This window comes from Eptatretus burgeri, chromosome 12 (genome assembly GCF_056783735.1).
Source record: "Eptatretus burgeri isolate ZD-2024b chromosome 12, Ebu_testis_v1, whole genome shotgun sequence".
NCBI classification, from domain to species: Eukaryota; Metazoa; Chordata; class Myxini; order Myxiniformes; family Myxinidae; genus Eptatretus; species Eptatretus burgeri.
Window position 1 is genome coordinate 59,097,371 of NC_140972.1, and position 17,531 is coordinate 59,114,901.

Sequence of the window (17,531 nt, forward strand, 5' to 3'; positions counted from 1 at the left end):
GACGAGAAGCAGGAAACACAGACCGTCCGGGCAAGAGGGACTGCCCTGACCTTTATAGGGCCCGCAGCTCGGGGGGAGGGGCCACGCCAAATCCAAACGTCATCAACCGAATCGGGTGCTCCGATTGGCCCCGACCCCTCACATGGTCCGCCAGCTTGGGCCGGAAACCGCCTCACTTCGTTTCCAGCAAGGCCATCCCAAACAGCGGGAATATTGCTCTCCGACCCCACTAGATGACATGAATCGCCCACACCGAAATTGGCACGCGAATCATCCTGCAAAAACCCCCGGGCAAGCGGTCGAGGGTCCCACATGCCAGCTCGGGCGTCCAACCAGCACCAATCAACGCGTTCATTCCGCATGCACCAACGTGGCCCGCACTGTACATTCCCTGGCTCGATCGCAGCCTTGCTGGCCGCAAAGGCGAGAAGACGTTCACCATCCATGGAGAATCCACCGCTGCCAATGAGGACCGAAGGTACATCGCCATGGATAAATCCATGCACGTTTCACGAGCGGCGTACGTGTCTGCTTTCAAGCACATTCCATACAGTGCGCACGGTTCCGCCATTACGCACGTGGCTAGCGCTTGCGTTCACACGACTCTGCTAGAATGTGCGCGGGGCGAACATCAACATGCGTCGGGTATTGAGGTTAAAAAAAGAACAATCCTCTTCTACACGCACACTCGTATCCTGCCCAACATGGCATGGAGTCGGCTTTATTGGCCTCTGTACGTGTTTCCTGCAGCGTGGGCATCGTGCTGGCCGTGTTTCCCATGCCATGACAAACACCATTCGTGCAGCCTCTTAAGAGGTATTTACTTGCATGCCTTTTGAATGCAATCGGCAATTCTCCCCAGACCATTGGAAGCTCCAGTCAATAGTCCAGCACCAACTAGCACACATCACTTGCCGCACACGCCGGGTTTAGGGCTCGCCCGGGAACGAGAATCTCTGGGCAGCGGATCCCTCACCGCGGCACTGCACGCGCTGGCCTCCAAGGTGCGCGTGGCTGATTTACCTCAGGAATAATCAGAAAAGAAGAAGAGTGGGGATGAATTGATTGAAGCAACCCTAACTAATATATCATCGCAATGCACTCCCTTGTTGTCCCGCTAAACAAAAGGAAGGGGACTATCTACACGTATAATAATGGAATAACTGTCTTGGGACACCTACCTGTTGTATGCATGCGGTTCTGAGAACAGCAACAAAATATATATATATATATATATATATATATATATATATATATATATGTATATGTATATATATATATATATGTATATATATATATATAAATATATATGTATATGTATATATATGTATATGTATATATATATATGTATATGTATATGTATATGTATATATATATATACGAAAACGTGGGGTTGCCGTATGGTCTTTGATTTGATGTCGCACGGTGACCTTAAGGGGGCCCTGCGGTGGCCATAGAATTTTCAAGGCAGACGCAAGGTAGCCTCAAGGTGCCCGCAAGGCAACCGCAGGAGGGCCCTTAGGTGAACGTGCGGCCAGACGGGCGGTAACGAGTGAGTTCATTTTTTTATTTTTTATACCAGTTTTTTTTTTTCGGCTTGTCGAATTGCTACGGCGAACGTAGAAATGAAAAAAGTTATAAATCCGCGTTATAATTCCACGGCGACCCCTACGGCCTGTAAAAGATAGCCAAATAGCGTAAGGCCACCCTGAGGCCACCACAGAAACTGCGGCCGCCGAACGTTTCTGTCAATTCAGAGGGCGTACTGCCGCCGTATCCTCGCCATAGAGCAAATGTGACTTAGGCCTAAGCAGTCTCCTGAGCTATTGGGCACAATCCTGGATGAGTCGCTGCTCCTACGCAGGATACCAGCAAGCTGCTATTCATTTTGCCGACCTCAGAAGGATGACAGGCTGAGTCAACCCCACCTGGTATTAATTCCAAATCAATCTAATTTGTTATTATATGTCCGTTAGAGCCAAATACACATCAATTTTTTGTGTTGCTGGCCATCTTGGATACCATCTTTGATTTCAGGAGGTAAGGGTACTCAGAAAAATGGAACACATTCCTAATTCTCATTTGGGAGACCTAAGCTACATAAAAATGTACGTTTGCAAATATTAACATACAGTGCACACAGGATGACATTCGCACATACACTAATTACCTCTGCCACTGAAGGTGAAGGAGGTTATGTTTTCACCCCTCTCTGTTTGTTTGCCTATTTGTTTGTTTGTGTGCAGGGTATCTCAAAAAGTTGTGGATGGATCCGGATGAAATTTGGAGGGCAGGTCGGGTGTGTGACAAGGACGACCTGCTTAGATGTTGGTGATGATCCGGATCCGGATCCGACCACTAGAATTTTTTTATGTGATTCTTCACCATTGAGAGATCGGGCCAAAAATTATATTTTGCATGATATCTCAAAAAGTTGTGGACAGATTCGGATGAAACATGGTGGACACATTGAGTACGTGACAAGGAAGAATTTATTCAATTTTGGTGAAGATCCAAATCCGGATCCGGATCCGATAATTTTTAAAGTGATTCTTCACGATTGAGAGATCTGGCTAAACTAATAGATAGCACGATATCTCAAAAAGTTGTGGACGGATTCAGACGAAATGTGGTGGACAGGTTGGGTGTATGGCCACGACGAATTGATTTGATTTTGATGAAGATCCGAATCCGGAAACGAGAATGTTTTTAATTTTCGAAGTGATTCTTCACCATTGAGTGATAGGGCCAAAAACGATATTTAGCACAATATCTCTACAAATTGTGAAAGAGTTATGACTAAACTCAGTGGATAAGTTGGTTAGGTAACAAGAACAAGCCAATTCGATTTTGGTTAAGATCCAGATCCAGATCCGGCCTATCGGTGGGATACAAAACTTGAACTGTTCGGCCTGGTGGAGGTATGCGCTCTACCGAGTGCTGTTCTAGTTTATTCATGAAATGGTTTCTATCCAGAAATAACTGCTGGAGTGCTTTGGGTCATTGGCAGACTTGCTCCTGAATTCTGTATCACTGGTGTTTCCTTGGAATTAAAATTGGTGAAAGTAACTTCGTTAAAGATTTGTTGGAGTTGAAAACAGGAAACATCCAGTTGGTTTGGTCCGTCGAGATATTTGTAATGGTACCGGATTGGTAATGGTACCGGATTCGTAGGTACAACAGTATATTTTATGTTCTTTGTTCTTCGTGTGGAGTGCTCACTCATGCGAATTGTTTTTCGTGCTCATTGTATTTTTGTTGATCCTGCATCTCGGGTTCGGATAGTTTTGGGCCTTCCCGTTCTTTGTTCTTTTTTGTGTCCCCCCCCCCCGCCCTCCCTCAACTATTTCCTATTCACACTTGCTGTATTTTCATTACATCTTCCCCATTATTCACCACCCCTGCTTTAAATCTATCCTTTTACCTTCTGTTTTTAGCTCACCTGGAACGTAGTTCCGGGGAGCTTATGGGATGGCGCCCCATCAGTAGTTCTGGTGAGTCTGTCCGTCCGTCCACAAATACTTGCAACTTCTTCTCTGAAACTACACATACAATTTTGATGAAATTTTACCACAACCTTCATAACCATGTATGTGCCAAAGTTTGTTCATGGCATTAAAAAAATCGTGCCCAGTGGGTCTATGGGGGTTGCCCCCCTAAAATAGGTATTTGCTTTCTTCTCAGAAACTACACATGCAATTCCGATGAAACTTGACCACAACCTTCATCACCCATGATGTACCAAAGTTTGTTCACGACATTAAAAGTATCAGGGTCTAACGGGATACACGGGGCTTGGGGGGGGAGTGGCCCCCCAAAGTATGTACTTTCTTTTCTTTCCGAAACTACACACACAATTTAAATGTAACTTGACCACAACCTTCATCACCCATGAAGTAGCAAAGTTTGTTTATGCTCTTTTAAAAATCGGGATTGAAGGGGATTTACGGGGCTGGGGGGAGGGGGGATATTAAAAAAAATATTTTCTGTTTCATCCCTGCCTTCTCCTTGATCCTCCTGCTGTATTTCATTCAGCTTGTTCACCCCCACGTGTCCTTATTCCCTTCCCCTTGATCTCACTCACTTCTACTCTGCTGTTGGGGTTTCCCCCTTTCCATTTTGTTCCCTTCCATTCTCCTCTGACTCTTCCATGAGCCTCCTACATGTGTACAATAAAAAAGAGATGATGTGGCAGGCAATTTTAAGTGCACAGATTGCAGTAATATTGATGTTGGTTTTTTTTTTGTTTTTGTTAAACATAGCGAAGTTTGTGGAAGAGCAAGGTTGAGCTGAAATTGGTTTAATTTATCAAGGGAATAAACCAAAAGGAAAAAATGATAGGGAGGAAATACTGAAACAAGCAGGTAAGATGGTTGGGTTATGAAATGTTATTGGGAGGAGGAGGAGGAGATGGGGAGGAGGAGGAGAAGGAGATGGGGAGGAGATGGGGAGGAGGAGGAGAAGGAGATGGGGAGGAGATGGGGAGGAGGAGGAGAAGGAGATGGGGAAGAGTGATAATAAAGATCATGGATCAGAATTAGAGATGACAAGAAATGGCTGTCCACTGCTTACTTATTGCACTGAAGGAAAAGTGAGATGACATCCTCTGGAATGTGGTTCCATAGATAGGAGAAGCAAGGAATAAGAGTTGAGGTGAGCAGACAGCCTGGATTTTGGAAACCTAACACAGGGGGTTTTTTGAAGAATGTGTCCATCCTTGAATAGAGAGGGAGGGTTGGAGGACCGAGAGAGTGGAGGGAGTAATGTTGGAGAATAGTCGGTGGAACACAGAGAGACCACCAACCCACCTGTGATGGGAGAGCAACAGACTTTGTGCTTCGGCATCATCACAGGAGATTCCAACAATCTTTAGAGCTTTCAATTGCACCCAATCCAGGAGAGACAGATGTGATGCTGGAATGCCAGGTCATAGCAGAGAGCAGTACTCAATTAGGCTATGAACAAAGGCCTTGTGGACTGTCAATAGCTCTAATTTTTCAAAGGAAGACTTGGATCAACAGAAGATTCCCAGTTTGCTGCTGACTTTGGAGGCCAGCTTTGCTATGTGGTCAGTCTAGGAAAGGTCATGGTTGATGGTGAGATAATTTCACGAGCCTGCACCTCTTCTACGAGACCAAGGAAATTGGTGGGTTCTTTTGAAGATCCTTCCAGAGCAATAGGGTGAGACACTTAAAAATTTCCATGACTGAAGGACAAGCCAGCAAATCTAATCATTCCCATACCAGCCAGGAGAGAGAGGCAGCTCCTCTGTCGAGCAGAGGGATGATGTACCGTACAACACAATGTGGAGTCATCTGCAAAATGGAAGAGAGGGTTTTGAAAAGTGCCAAAGAGGTCATTTGTATGGACGAGGAATAAGACTGAGCCCAAAATACTGCTTTTGGGAATGCCAGCCTTCATTGGGAGATGGGAGGAGAGGATTCCATTTGGTTTCCTTTTTTTTTTTTTTAATTGACAAAGGAAACTGTTTCATTTCTTAAACCTTCTTTCGAGTGGTTGATTTTTCACTTCAGAATGTTTGAAACAATTGGTTGATTTTTGAAATGCTTGGCTTTTATCATTGTGTGCTCCGCTAGATGATCATTAGCGTCACCCATTCCCAAAGAGACGGGAGAGGCTGTTCTGGTTGTGTCCTCATTTTTGTCTGCATTAGTTTTCAGATCTACTGTAATCTATATATTCTGGCGAGGCAATGCATTGTCAAATTCTTTGTCTTGTTCTTCAAAGTTCTTAACAGTGCAAATTGTTAATGGTTGGAACGTTTGGCGTCTTACTTTTGTGTTGCTTTATCAGAGATGAAAAGCTCTGCTGTAATTGTACTCCCACATGTTGAATGTGAATGGCATGTTTGTCATTGAACATGCTGTCAAGATTCAACTTTCTACCTTGACGTGAAGGAGAGCTTTAGGAGTGTCTTGACACCTGTATCGATGTGAAAGTTACAAAAAACACTTTGCATGAAAATGTGTTGTTTTTGCTGCCTCTCTAAGTCCATAGTCATATTACTCAATGTTTAGAATTTAACCTGAATTGGAAACGCTTACTTTTCTCCTTTAGGTGGTAGCCTCTTATGCTGTGAGTCATGTCCTGCCACCTTTCACCTTGACTGCTTGGGAATAGAGCCACCAGATGGCAGCTGGATCTGCAGCGACTGTCGCTTAGGCCGAAAGCCACGTTACCGCGACATTGTCTGGGTCAAGTTTGGCTCTTTCAGGTGCGGATGGCTTCATATGTAGGGGTAGATCTGATATCATGTCGACATTTCTTTCCCTTTGAATGCATTTTGTGTTTTCCTTTTGCCCGTGTAGGTGGTGGCCAGCTGAGATCTGTCCACCCAGGGCGGTGCCTTCAAACATTCAGGCACTGCGACACGGCATTGGCGAGTTTCCGGTGCGGTTTTTTGGCTCTCACGACTATCAATATATGCACCAGGGCCGTGTGTTTCCCTATGTGGAGGGTGATAAAGGAAACTGCAATGGAAGCACCTTGGCGCTTAACAGCTCTTTCCAGAAAGGTACCAGAAATGTGGCTCGATTGATGGAGAGTGTGAAGTTTGCACTGTAGAGATGATTGTTGTGTTGATACAGCGCATCATGGATTGCTGCTTTGGCAAGATGAGTGATTATTGTTTAGCATTCATTAAATGTTGTGGTCTGTAGCATTACAAGAGGCTGCAGTCAGGTACCAGGAACTGAAGGCAGAGCAAGAAACGAGAGAAGCACAAGAAATTGAGAGAAATGAAAGAAAGCCACCATACTACAAGGAAATCAAGGTGAAGCATCAATTTGTGGGAATAGTGAAGGCATCGGTCATTCATATATGTTCTTGGATTGATCAATGAAGGCTTTGTGTTTACGCTTGAGTACTGTGCTCCCAATGTTTGTTCTGCACTACATAGACCAATAAGCCTGTGGGCAAGGTGCAGATCCTGACGGCAGACTTGTCAGAGATCCCTCGCTGCAGCTGCAAGGCAACAGATGAGGGTGCTTGTGGCCTTGACTCGGAATGCCTCAACCGCATCCTGCTTTATGAATGCCACCCCATGGTTTGTCCTGCTGGTGTACGCTGCAACAATCAGAGCTTCAGCAAACGGCTTTACCCACCAGCCGAGGTCTTTCGCGCTTCTGCCTGTGGCTGGGGTTTGCGTACCAAGGTGGACATCCGGAAGGTGGGGACCAACATCCTTATACCTTTTTGGGAGGATGAGAAATAATTTGTGATTACAATTATCTTTTTACCACGTGAAGCAAAAAGCGGGGTTCAGCGCAATTGATTCACGTCTGTCTGTCAACAAATGTCAATTTGTGATCGAGGAACAACTTACTTAAATTGAATGTTATATTTTGAACACTAATCGGAAAAAAAAACCCTGCCGTTTAACAGTACTTTGTCTTTGAATTTGACCCGACTGCACATGTGCAGAGAAGAGCGAGATAATATTTTACTCTGTCTGCCTGCCTGCTCGTCAAACAGCATTGAAAATCATTCCAAACAGGAAACTCACTGTTTTAAAGACATCATAAAGGACACAAACAACAAGCACGAAGAACTATTGTAACGTGTTAGATAGGGTGATGTAATAGACACTGGGTAAAACGGCAGTAAATTCCAGAATTAATTTATATGACTTTACTATCTTGTTTTATTTCAATTGAATTATACACTTGAACACTAGAACACAAATTGCCTAAAGTATATACTTGAACACTATGTGGGGTATCAATTGTGTTCTATTTACTCTAGTTTGACAATGGAATTGTAACAATTTCAGAAACTAGTTCTTCTTGCATTTGAATCTTCAGTTTTGCCACCTTGTGGATTTTCCTGAATGGTATCCACACTCCTCTGTTTGAGTTCTTGGTACTGTATTTTGTGTTGTCCCAAAGGAGACAAACAAACCTGACTTGCGCATGTATATCCCTCCGCAGGGCTTGTTTGTAAATGAGTACGTAGGTGAACTTGTTGATGAGGAAGAATGCCGGAAAAGGATCAAGCTGGCACATGAAAATGACGTCACCCATTTTTACATGCTCACCCTTGCCAAGGTTCTGCATCACAGGCTAAACATGTTGTCACACCACAGCTTTAGTAACTTTACATTCTTATCTTCAGATCAACTTTGAATTTCCAAATCTTGGTTATTCTTGTTACTATTTAAGTGATTTTTTTTTATTTCCACAAGGGCAGGTTACATTTTAACTCTTTAATCCTTCCTTCCCATAAGTACACAGTTGTTACGGCTGCAGATTCTTATTTGTCACAGGTCTACAAGACCTTCTGTTGCTGTTGTTGTTGTTGGGGTTCTTGTTGCGGGTCGATTTTTGAAATGTGCACCCATTGGTCGGACAGCTGCTGGACCACACCCACTGAACTCCATCCACCATGGCACCCAGACAAAATTATGTGGCCGCCATCTTGGTTTTCTGATTTACTCCTGGGGGTGGTGTTTGTGTACATGACTCCTTTAGAGCGTTACCCTAATTTTTTTTGTTCTATATGCCAAGACCTTCAAAAAAAGTTTGGGTAACACCTCCAGATCAAGTACGTTTTCTCTGTAGGGTCCATCTTGGATTCACAGTTGGCTACCAGCAAACCATAATTGAACCAAAATGCCCATATTGGGTTTAGATGGAATAAATCATAATTAAGCATACATAAATTATTAATTTTGATTTACTTCAATTACTTATGCATTGCTTAACACATTTTAGCATGATTTATTCTCTTAAAACTTGGTTCACAGTAGAAAACTAGAGGGGGAGCACTCGGTAGAGTGCAAAACCTCCGCCGCCAATACTGCGAGGTCACTCAAGTGAACCTGATATCCTATTCATTCAATTTGACGTCAACAGTGCTCACAGAGTTATAGTTTGCAACTTTCCCTTTTACTTTTAACTTTTACATACTCAATTCATTCGTCATGACTAGATTCCTTGAGACAGAAATTGATTTTACGTGGGTATATCCACCTGAAGTTCCAAAATCAGCTGCAATTATAATTTTGGCATGTTTTTTTTTGTTAGAAATCACTTATAACATGTAGAAATGCAAAAAAAAATTCGAAATTTTGTTGAAAAAAAATTTGCAAAATTTTTTTTTTTCTCTAACAATTTTTTTTGGGGGGGGGGGTTGGAAATCACTTAAAACATGTAGAAATGCAAAAAAAAAAATTCAAATATTTTTTTCAAATTGGCCGCCATAGCAGCCATATTGGATTTTGGACCAAGTCTAAAATCTAATGGCATGATCCTTGGACCAGACCTAACCCCCCCCTCCCACCAAGTTTCGTCGAAATCCGTCGAGGAGTTTTTCCGTAATACTGTTCACAAACAAACAAACAAACAAACAGAAAGGGATGAAAACAGTCACCTCCATCCATTCACGATGGCGGAGGTCAATGACCATATTTTACGTAATTTTAGTCAAAAGTAGCTTTCAACTTGAAAGTAGCTCAAAGTTTGATGGTCTCTGAATGACTTAATATTGTAAGTAGTGCTATAAAATTTGGCCAAAAGTTTCATTATTAAGTTCTCTGAGCAATTCAATTGTCATATTCTCACAATGGGGCTATGTGTGATGACCACAGAGCTCATTGTAAACCAAAGTCACCCCTACCCCCAAATGCCCACTTTTGCGGTATTTCACCAAATGATGATATCTCTTTCATTAAATGCCATGGAAAGTTGATTTTTTTTATACTAAATATAGGTTATTGACCCCAAGGAATTCATTGGTAACATTTTTGTATTTTTTTTTAGCTGATCTAATTAGCATAATCCCAAGATTTTCCTCAAAATGACTGCCAAAATAATGAAAAGTAGACATGATTTAACATTGAAGCTTTAATTCATAGTCTAAAACAGTGATATGCATATGCTTCAATCCTACAGAGACTGTATTGAGACACTCATCATAATTAGATGTAGGGGAACTTGGGGCACAACCATATACCGGGGCAAGGTCAAGTACCAAAAGATTTCCATATTTTATTTCTAGCCATCACACCATGTTTACAATAATATGGGCTTTTCCTCGATAAAGGTAATACTGTGATGACAATGCTGTTAGGGTCCATTTGACCTTGACCCCATTGTTCGAGGCCAACCACCATGTAACCAAAAGATTCCATATGTTATTTCCCATTTATTCATAACACATATATGTAACTGAGCCATCAGACTATTTTTTTTAGAAAGATAAGGACATTCTTTTTACAAAGGGAACACTGTTGAGGGTCTATTTGACCTTGAATCCTTCACTCAAGGTCAAATATCAGGTGACCAAATGATTCCCCATATGTGATTTCCTATAATAATACATACCTAAGCCCTCAGACCATTTTTAAGTAAACTACAGGGATATGAAAGTCTGTGATGTCATTTTTGGGGATACCTAAGTGAGGTAAACTATGATGTCACAGTGAGGTTAACTATGATGTCACTTCCTCTTGGCACCTGGATTTTCAAGAAAAAGAAGAGAAAACAATGCTGCAAACAAAAGGTAAGATTTTAATGGATCACCTTTGATTTTAAGTAAATATAATGGTCAAAAGTTGTAAATGAAATATCAAAGAATAATAATTGTATCTCTTAAAATGAAATATTTTAATGAATAATTGTGAAATCTAGATCAAAATATTTAAATTTCAAAGCAAAATGGGGGAATCCCCCAATTCTATCTGATCCCCAAAATGAGGGAATCCCCCAATTCTATCTATAAATAGACAAATTGTCTAATGTCATAGAATTTGATCTAGAACACATAGAAATATAAATTAAACATCAAATCATACATTTTTAAGGGTAAGGAATTGAATGGATTTGGTTTCAAAGACCTTGACTTATGCTTTCAGGGTCAACTATTAGTATTCAGATATTAACTCGGCAATTTGTAAAATATAATAAAACCTGATCGAGAACACATAGAAATATGAATTAAACGTCAAATCATCACATTTTTAAGGGTAAGGAATTGAATGGATTTGGTTTCAAAGACCTTGACTTATGCTTTCAAGGTCAACTATTATTATGCAAATATTAAATGTATCAGCTTGTGAAATCATATCTAGGATACATACGAATATGAAGAAAATGATAAATTATACATTATCAGAAGTTGGGGAAGAATGGAATGGAAACTATGAGCTCTATGGTCATCACACATAGCCCCATTGTGAGAATATGAAAATTGAATTGCTCAGAGAACTTAATAATGAAACTTTTGGCCAAATTTTATTGCTCTACTTACAATATTAAGTCATTCAGAGACCATCAAACTTTGAGCTACTTTCAAGTTGAAAGCTATTTTTGACTATTTTTGACTAAAATTACATAAAATATGGTCATTTTCGACTGTGAACCAAGTTTTAAGAGAATAAGTCATGCTAAAATGTGTTAAGCAATGCATAAGTAATTGAAGTAAATCAAAATTAATACTTTATTGATGTTTACTAATGATTTATTCCATCTAAACCCAAGATGGGAATTTTGGTTCAATTATGGTTTGCTGGAAGCCAACTGTGAATCCAAGATGGACCCTACAGAGAAAATGTACTTGATCTGAAGGTGTTATCCAAACTTTTTTTGAAGGTCTTGGCATATAGAACAAAAAAAATTAGGGTGACGCTCTAAAAGAATCATGTACACAAACACCCCCCCCCCCCCCCAGAGCCTATACTAATGGGCCTAACACACGAGGCTTGTAGGCCTCTGCTGATTATACACTGTCCAGCTTTGTTTGGTTCGAGTGTTAATCACGATGAGGGACCCTCAAAAAATCTAATCATATGTCAAATAATAGTAAGGTTTAATGAAGCCCGTGGGAATGCACGGTATGTCAGAACGCAAGCACACCAATCAAGCTTACATTACAAAATCAGGCGTTACGTTAATTACGAAAAACAAGTGTCAAATATTTTTTTATGAACGGCCCCATGTTGGGGATAAATTATAATCCGTGACCGTGTGACGAAGCAGCTCATTCTGATATAACTGTGGCAGAGGTTAACATGGATAAGAAGTGTCGAGTTAATCTTTTAATAGCACAGTAAATGTGTTTCCCAATTGCACGGTTCATCTTTTAAGAGTGCTCTAAATACACGTTTCCCAATCGGCCCGTTGTCGGATTTTGTCACCGGTTGTTTTGTCACAGTGCTGTCATTCTTGTTCTCTTTAGCCCTTTCATAATTTTTTTTTTTTTTTTACTGTGTATGAATCTCATTTCTATGCTTGTGTTTAATCTCATTATGCGCTGAGAGGATTGCTTTGAGGTATGCACACTCGCCTTTAATCCGTCTAGCCTGGATTTGAATCTCAATCAGGCTATAAACTGTGTAACCCTGGTGTTTCTTAGGCAGGGCGATGCAAAAATGTGTGCGCTGGCCATCGGAAGGACGTTAAGCTGGCTGACCAACCTGCCAGCAACGGTCGTTGGTGGATTTTAATGATCCCACTGTATTTCTTGAAGAGTAGGCAATGTTGTCAAATTCCTTCCACTTTCAATCGAACATCATGCCTGGGCCAGCTGATTCGTGAAAGACTTTTCTGTACAAGATTGAGGCTCATAGAAGAGTAAGATGACAGAGTGTATAAACTGATAGTGGGGCAACAGTTGAACACATTAAGCAAGGAAATTAACAAGCAGGAAAAGAGGATAGGAGTAAACACAGCTACCTGCAAGTCAGAGGGTTGGGCTCGGCATGGTCAAACATGGTAAAATATTTGTGGCAAAAGATGGTGGATGACATGAGATGGCGATGCACCACCTGCTTGAAGCCACAGATGGAAGATTAGGATATAACAGCCTCCGGATTTTGGAAGTTTAACCAGGAGAGGGTTCCAGGAAGAATGAATGTATGCGTTGATGGGGTTGTTCAGATGGCTGAGAGGGCAGAGGGAGGTCAGATAAGAAGAAAGAAGGCATAAAAACGGGTCACCAACCTGGGTCAGCAATGTGAGAGCAACAGACCTTGGGTCAAAAACGTTTCTTGGCCAATTCTACAATAAATTTATAATAATGGGTGCTGTTAAAGTAGTTCTCATAGTGTTAGTATTTGATCCCGTTATGATTTTGTTGCAGCATTATGTTCATTACATTCAGGAATATGTTCTGTCCCCAACGGTTTTAGCTGCTCCCATACTTTCCTTTTTTGAAATAGCAGTGTGCCTCCGACAAGTCATTGACGTTTCTTTGGCTGATAACCAACTATGAACATGACCACTTTGTTACAGTACTGGCGTACGATAGCCTATTCTCTTCAAGACACCTTGGGATATTTAGCATCCATTAGCAAAGATTAACAGATAAGACACCAATGTAATGTGCCATCATACCACGGCGCTCATTAAAACAATGCCATTCTTGTGTAGTATAAGGATGTCAGTTAATAATCGGACCCGGAATCAAACCCATGTTGAAGCTCAAAGGTGAGTTTTCAATTCTGGATCAACCTAAAAACCTAAAGATCAACCTGTAAAACCTGGATCTAATCCAAATAGTTTTACTTTTATTTTTGCTTATCATCCATACATTGATGCTGCATTGTAAAATTGCTAATCCTTAATCTATTGCCCCCATTGTCAATTTCAATTTGTTGGGAAACTTAAATGCCATAGTGCCAGGCCTCCATCACCGAAGTCGCCAGCGACATTATGTTTTTGGATTGTCTGTCCAGCTGTCCGTCCGTCCGTGATAGGTTTTCGTTACCGCGATAACTTGAGAAGGCTGAAGGGATCTAAGTCAAACTTGGTACAAGTATCTATAATGATGCAAAGATGAACTGATTCGATTTTTGAGTCAAGAGCTCAAAGGTCAGTGGTCATGTTTTGGTAAAAATGCTGTTGCTGCACTAACTTGTGAACCAGTGATTGGATTTTGACCAAACTTGGTAGAAGTATATATTAAGATGCAAAGATGAACCGATTATATTTTGGGGTCAAGATGACAAAGGTCAGAGGTCATGTCAGGTAAAAATGTGATACTTGAGAACAGTTGAAGGGATTTAAATCGAACTTTGCACAAGTATGTAATATGATGTAAGAATGTGGACGGAGACGTATCGATTGACCTCGTGACGTCTGAAAGTGCCGTTCTCGTTCACCACGAATGCCTTTTCGCATGTTTGTGACCTCATTGGGTGTGATATGTTTTATGTCAAAATTAGGACCGCATCATTGATGCTGGACCCAAAGGCAACCTATCTCGTTTCATGAATCATAGCTGTCAGCCCAACTGCGAAACTCAGAAGTGGTCGGTCAATGGTGATACTCGTGTGGGCCTGTTTGCCTTGTGCGACATAAAAGCAGGTAAAATATTCCGTGGCGTGGTAAAAAACACACATGCGGCATCCTTGCTGGACCTTGGTTTAGGTAGCATTGACTTGTGCCACAGCGCGAATGCACATTATCATTTATTTTGTGCCCATTCTTATACAGGTACGGAGCTCACCTTCAACTATAATCTGGATTGTTTGGGAAATGAAAAGACAGTTTGCAAGTGTGGAGCAGACAATTGCAGTGGTTTCCTGGGTGTTCGGCCAAAGGTAAATGGGTGCTTTGTCACTATTTTTGGTGTGCACTGGTTCAACATACTAAGTAAGCTGCAGTCATGATGTAGAATCTCAAGGATTCCAACCTACTCCATGGTGTACTTTATTATCCTATGTACCTACCTTCACAGACTGCTGTAGCGGCAGCTGTGGAAGAGAGAATAAAGAAGGTGCGGCCCAAAGCACGGCGGTCGGGAGCTCGTTTCCGCCACGAGGATGACTGCTTTCGCTGTGGCCTGTCTGGGGAGCTTGTGATGTGCGGTCGTAAAGGATGTCCCAAGTCGTATCACGTATCCTGCCTCCAGCTGGATAAGCCACCCCATGGTACTGCTGCTCATGTTGCTTTTACCATCCTTGTGTCCTAACTCAAACTGACATGCTAAACATGTATGTTGATCTTTGTCCAATTAGTCATAAAAACAACTTTCACTATTTGCATATTGACATGATATGTGAACACTGCGGTCGTGTAATCATAACTGCAACTAAGGTAAGGCCCAAGTGGGTTTTTTTTTTTTACACACACCATCCCTCAAACTTACCCCCTCCCCCCCCCCACAATTCCCCGCATTGCAGGTCTCAAATGATCATACAAAGCCATGTTGTCATCTGTCACACACACAAGCAGGCAATCATTTATAAGCTCCCTATGTAACTACCTTAATGTGAAAAACATTGATGCTTCTTCATCGGTATGTGGCCTTTTTTTGGATGCTGAGACATCAGCCCTTTCCAATCTGCTGAATGCGGCCTCAGTTCCGGCACTTCGTTGTGGCACCAGGTTTCTTCTTCAGCAATGATGTATTCCATAATTAGAGGAGTATGGTTCTCGGTCAAGCGCCTACCTCCGCCAGGCTGAACAGTTTACGTTTTGTATCCCTCTGATAGGCCGGATCTGCATCCGGCCTGAACCGAAATGGAATCGGTTTGTTCTTGTTACCTACCCACCAAACACATCCACCTGGTTTTGTCATAACCCATCCACAACTTTTTGAAATATGCTGTAAATCATTTTCGGCCCCATCTCTCAATGTTGAGCAATCACTTTAAAAATGAAAAAAAAATCACGTATTCAGAACCAGATTTGGATCTTCACCAAAATCAAATCAATTTGTCCTTGCCACACACCCAACCTGTCCGCCACGTTTTGTCCAAATCCATCCTTATGTTTTTCGTACATACACAAACAATTTTGATGAAACTTGACCACAACCTTCATCACTGTGTATGTACCAAAGTTTGTTCACGGCATTACAAAAAAAACAAGGACAAATGTGTCCAAGAGCAGCGTCCTAAAGGTTTTGTCGGCTAAAAAAAAACAAACAAACAAAAAAAACAACAACTTCCGATATTTCGTCACGTGCCTTGATTAAGCCAATAGTGAGACCCGTCATAATGTATTTACGTATTTACGATATATAGTGTATTTACGAAATTAAAATACGATAAATGGAATAATCTTTAAATTGAAACGTGAACTTTTCGAAACTTTAAAGCAAATGTCCGAATATATTTAAAAGTTCATGATGGACGCTCTCAAAAGGCACCGTCAATGTGAGGATGTGTACATGTGCTTAGTATTTATGGAGATCCGGATCTTGTCCTACAAAAGCCCAGTCCTAGAGGTTAAGGTTTTGTCTTCACAAGAAGAAGAACAAGAAGAAGAAGAACAACGCCGAGCTCTCTATGAGCAGCGTTCGCTACGCGAGACGCTTCTAAAATATATATATATATATATATATATATATATATATATATATATATATATATATATATATATATATATATATATATATATATATATATATATATATATATATATATAACACCACTGGACCTGTCGCTTTTCTGGGCTCTGGCCTAATGTTGTATCCCAAATTTGGTAGCATTCTGATTGGTGGGTCGAGAGAAGAAGATTTTTTTTTTAAGGCATTTACGTGATTTTCCAAAAAAATGAAGTCTGGCATTTTGACACACTTCCGGTCATGTGATCGGCATGACCTCCGCAATTTAACATCATGAGTCATGACCCTGTCCTAATGTTGTAACCCAAATTTGGTGGCATTCTTACTTGTGGGTCTGGAGAAGATTTTTGATGAAATTTACTATGCCAGCCATTTTGACCTACTTCAAGTCATGTGACCGGAATGAGCTTTGCAATTCCTGTTAGCAGTCAGAAGAGGAACGTTGCGACCAAATTTCACCCAAATCGGCCCAGCGGTTTAGCCGGAGAAGTTGAAAAAGGAGACGGATGGACGGTACGTGATGACAACATGTTATCTGGAATTTAAGTTGCAGAAAAAGCTAAAAAAAATCCATCGGTATTTACTTTCTTTTCCATTACATATTATCGTGTCCAGGTGAGTTAACACCGACGCTGGATGGATGAGCCGAACTGGCGGTTTACTCCCTCAGATGATGTTCCAAATTATGGCGGACAGCGTGCAGATTGTGAGGAGAGACACGAAAACCTTACAGCTTTTAAACCCAACGGGTTTATTTGCCGAACCACAATAATCGAAAGTACCAGGGATTATTTAATCGCGACGGAGGAAGATGATGGCTGTTTGGTATAGGGAAGAAAAGGGGACACAAAATCAATAATAAAAATCTAAAGCAACTGGGCACCACCCTCCAGACTCCGTCACAGACGAGAAGGGGGCAAGACCGGGGGACTCAGCTCTGGAGCAGCGGATAAAGCAAGTGATGAGAAGCAGGACGATTATGCGAGCAGACGACAGGGAGACAAACAGGTAGTGATGGAACACGGTGGGATCCAGGGATGGGGCAGGGCAGGTGCGACGAAAGGGCAGGCAGGCAGAACGACTTCCTCTTCTCAGAGACGATTTTGAATCTTCGATTTTGCAAGTAACAGACAGACAGATAGGAGTGAAAACATAACCTCCGTTTACCTTATGTGGGAGAGGTTAAAATGGAGTTTGACGCGAATGCACCAATGGATATG

General features: G+C 41.5%; 1 protein-coding gene across 10 annotated transcripts in view; it reads left to right on the forward strand.

Moving 5' to 3' along the window:
* Window positions 1–17,531, forward strand: part of LOC147015704 (histone-lysine N-methyltransferase NSD2-like) — a 192,725-nt gene that overhangs the window by 165,609 nt on the left and 9,585 nt on the right. For 8 of the 10 annotated variants that reach the window (XM_085848117.1, XM_085848116.1, XM_085848122.1 and 5 more), the window contains 9 exons: window positions 3,438–3,494; window positions 6,079–6,235; window positions 6,330–6,535; window positions 6,681–6,793; window positions 6,920–7,189; window positions 7,950–8,066; window positions 14,183–14,324; window positions 14,454–14,560; window positions 14,698–14,890. In XM_085848117.1, coding sequence (XP_085704243.1) covers window positions 3,438–3,494; window positions 6,079–6,235; window positions 6,330–6,535; window positions 6,681–6,793; window positions 6,920–7,189; window positions 7,950–8,066; window positions 14,183–14,324; window positions 14,454–14,560; window positions 14,698–14,890 — 1,362 coding nt within the window. The remainder of the gene's footprint in view (window positions 1–3,437; window positions 3,495–6,078; window positions 6,236–6,329; window positions 6,536–6,680; window positions 6,794–6,919; window positions 7,190–7,949; window positions 8,067–14,182; window positions 14,325–14,453; window positions 14,561–14,697; window positions 14,891–17,531) is intronic. The other 2 variants (XM_085848123.1, XM_085848125.1) reach the window with 1 other exon arrangement.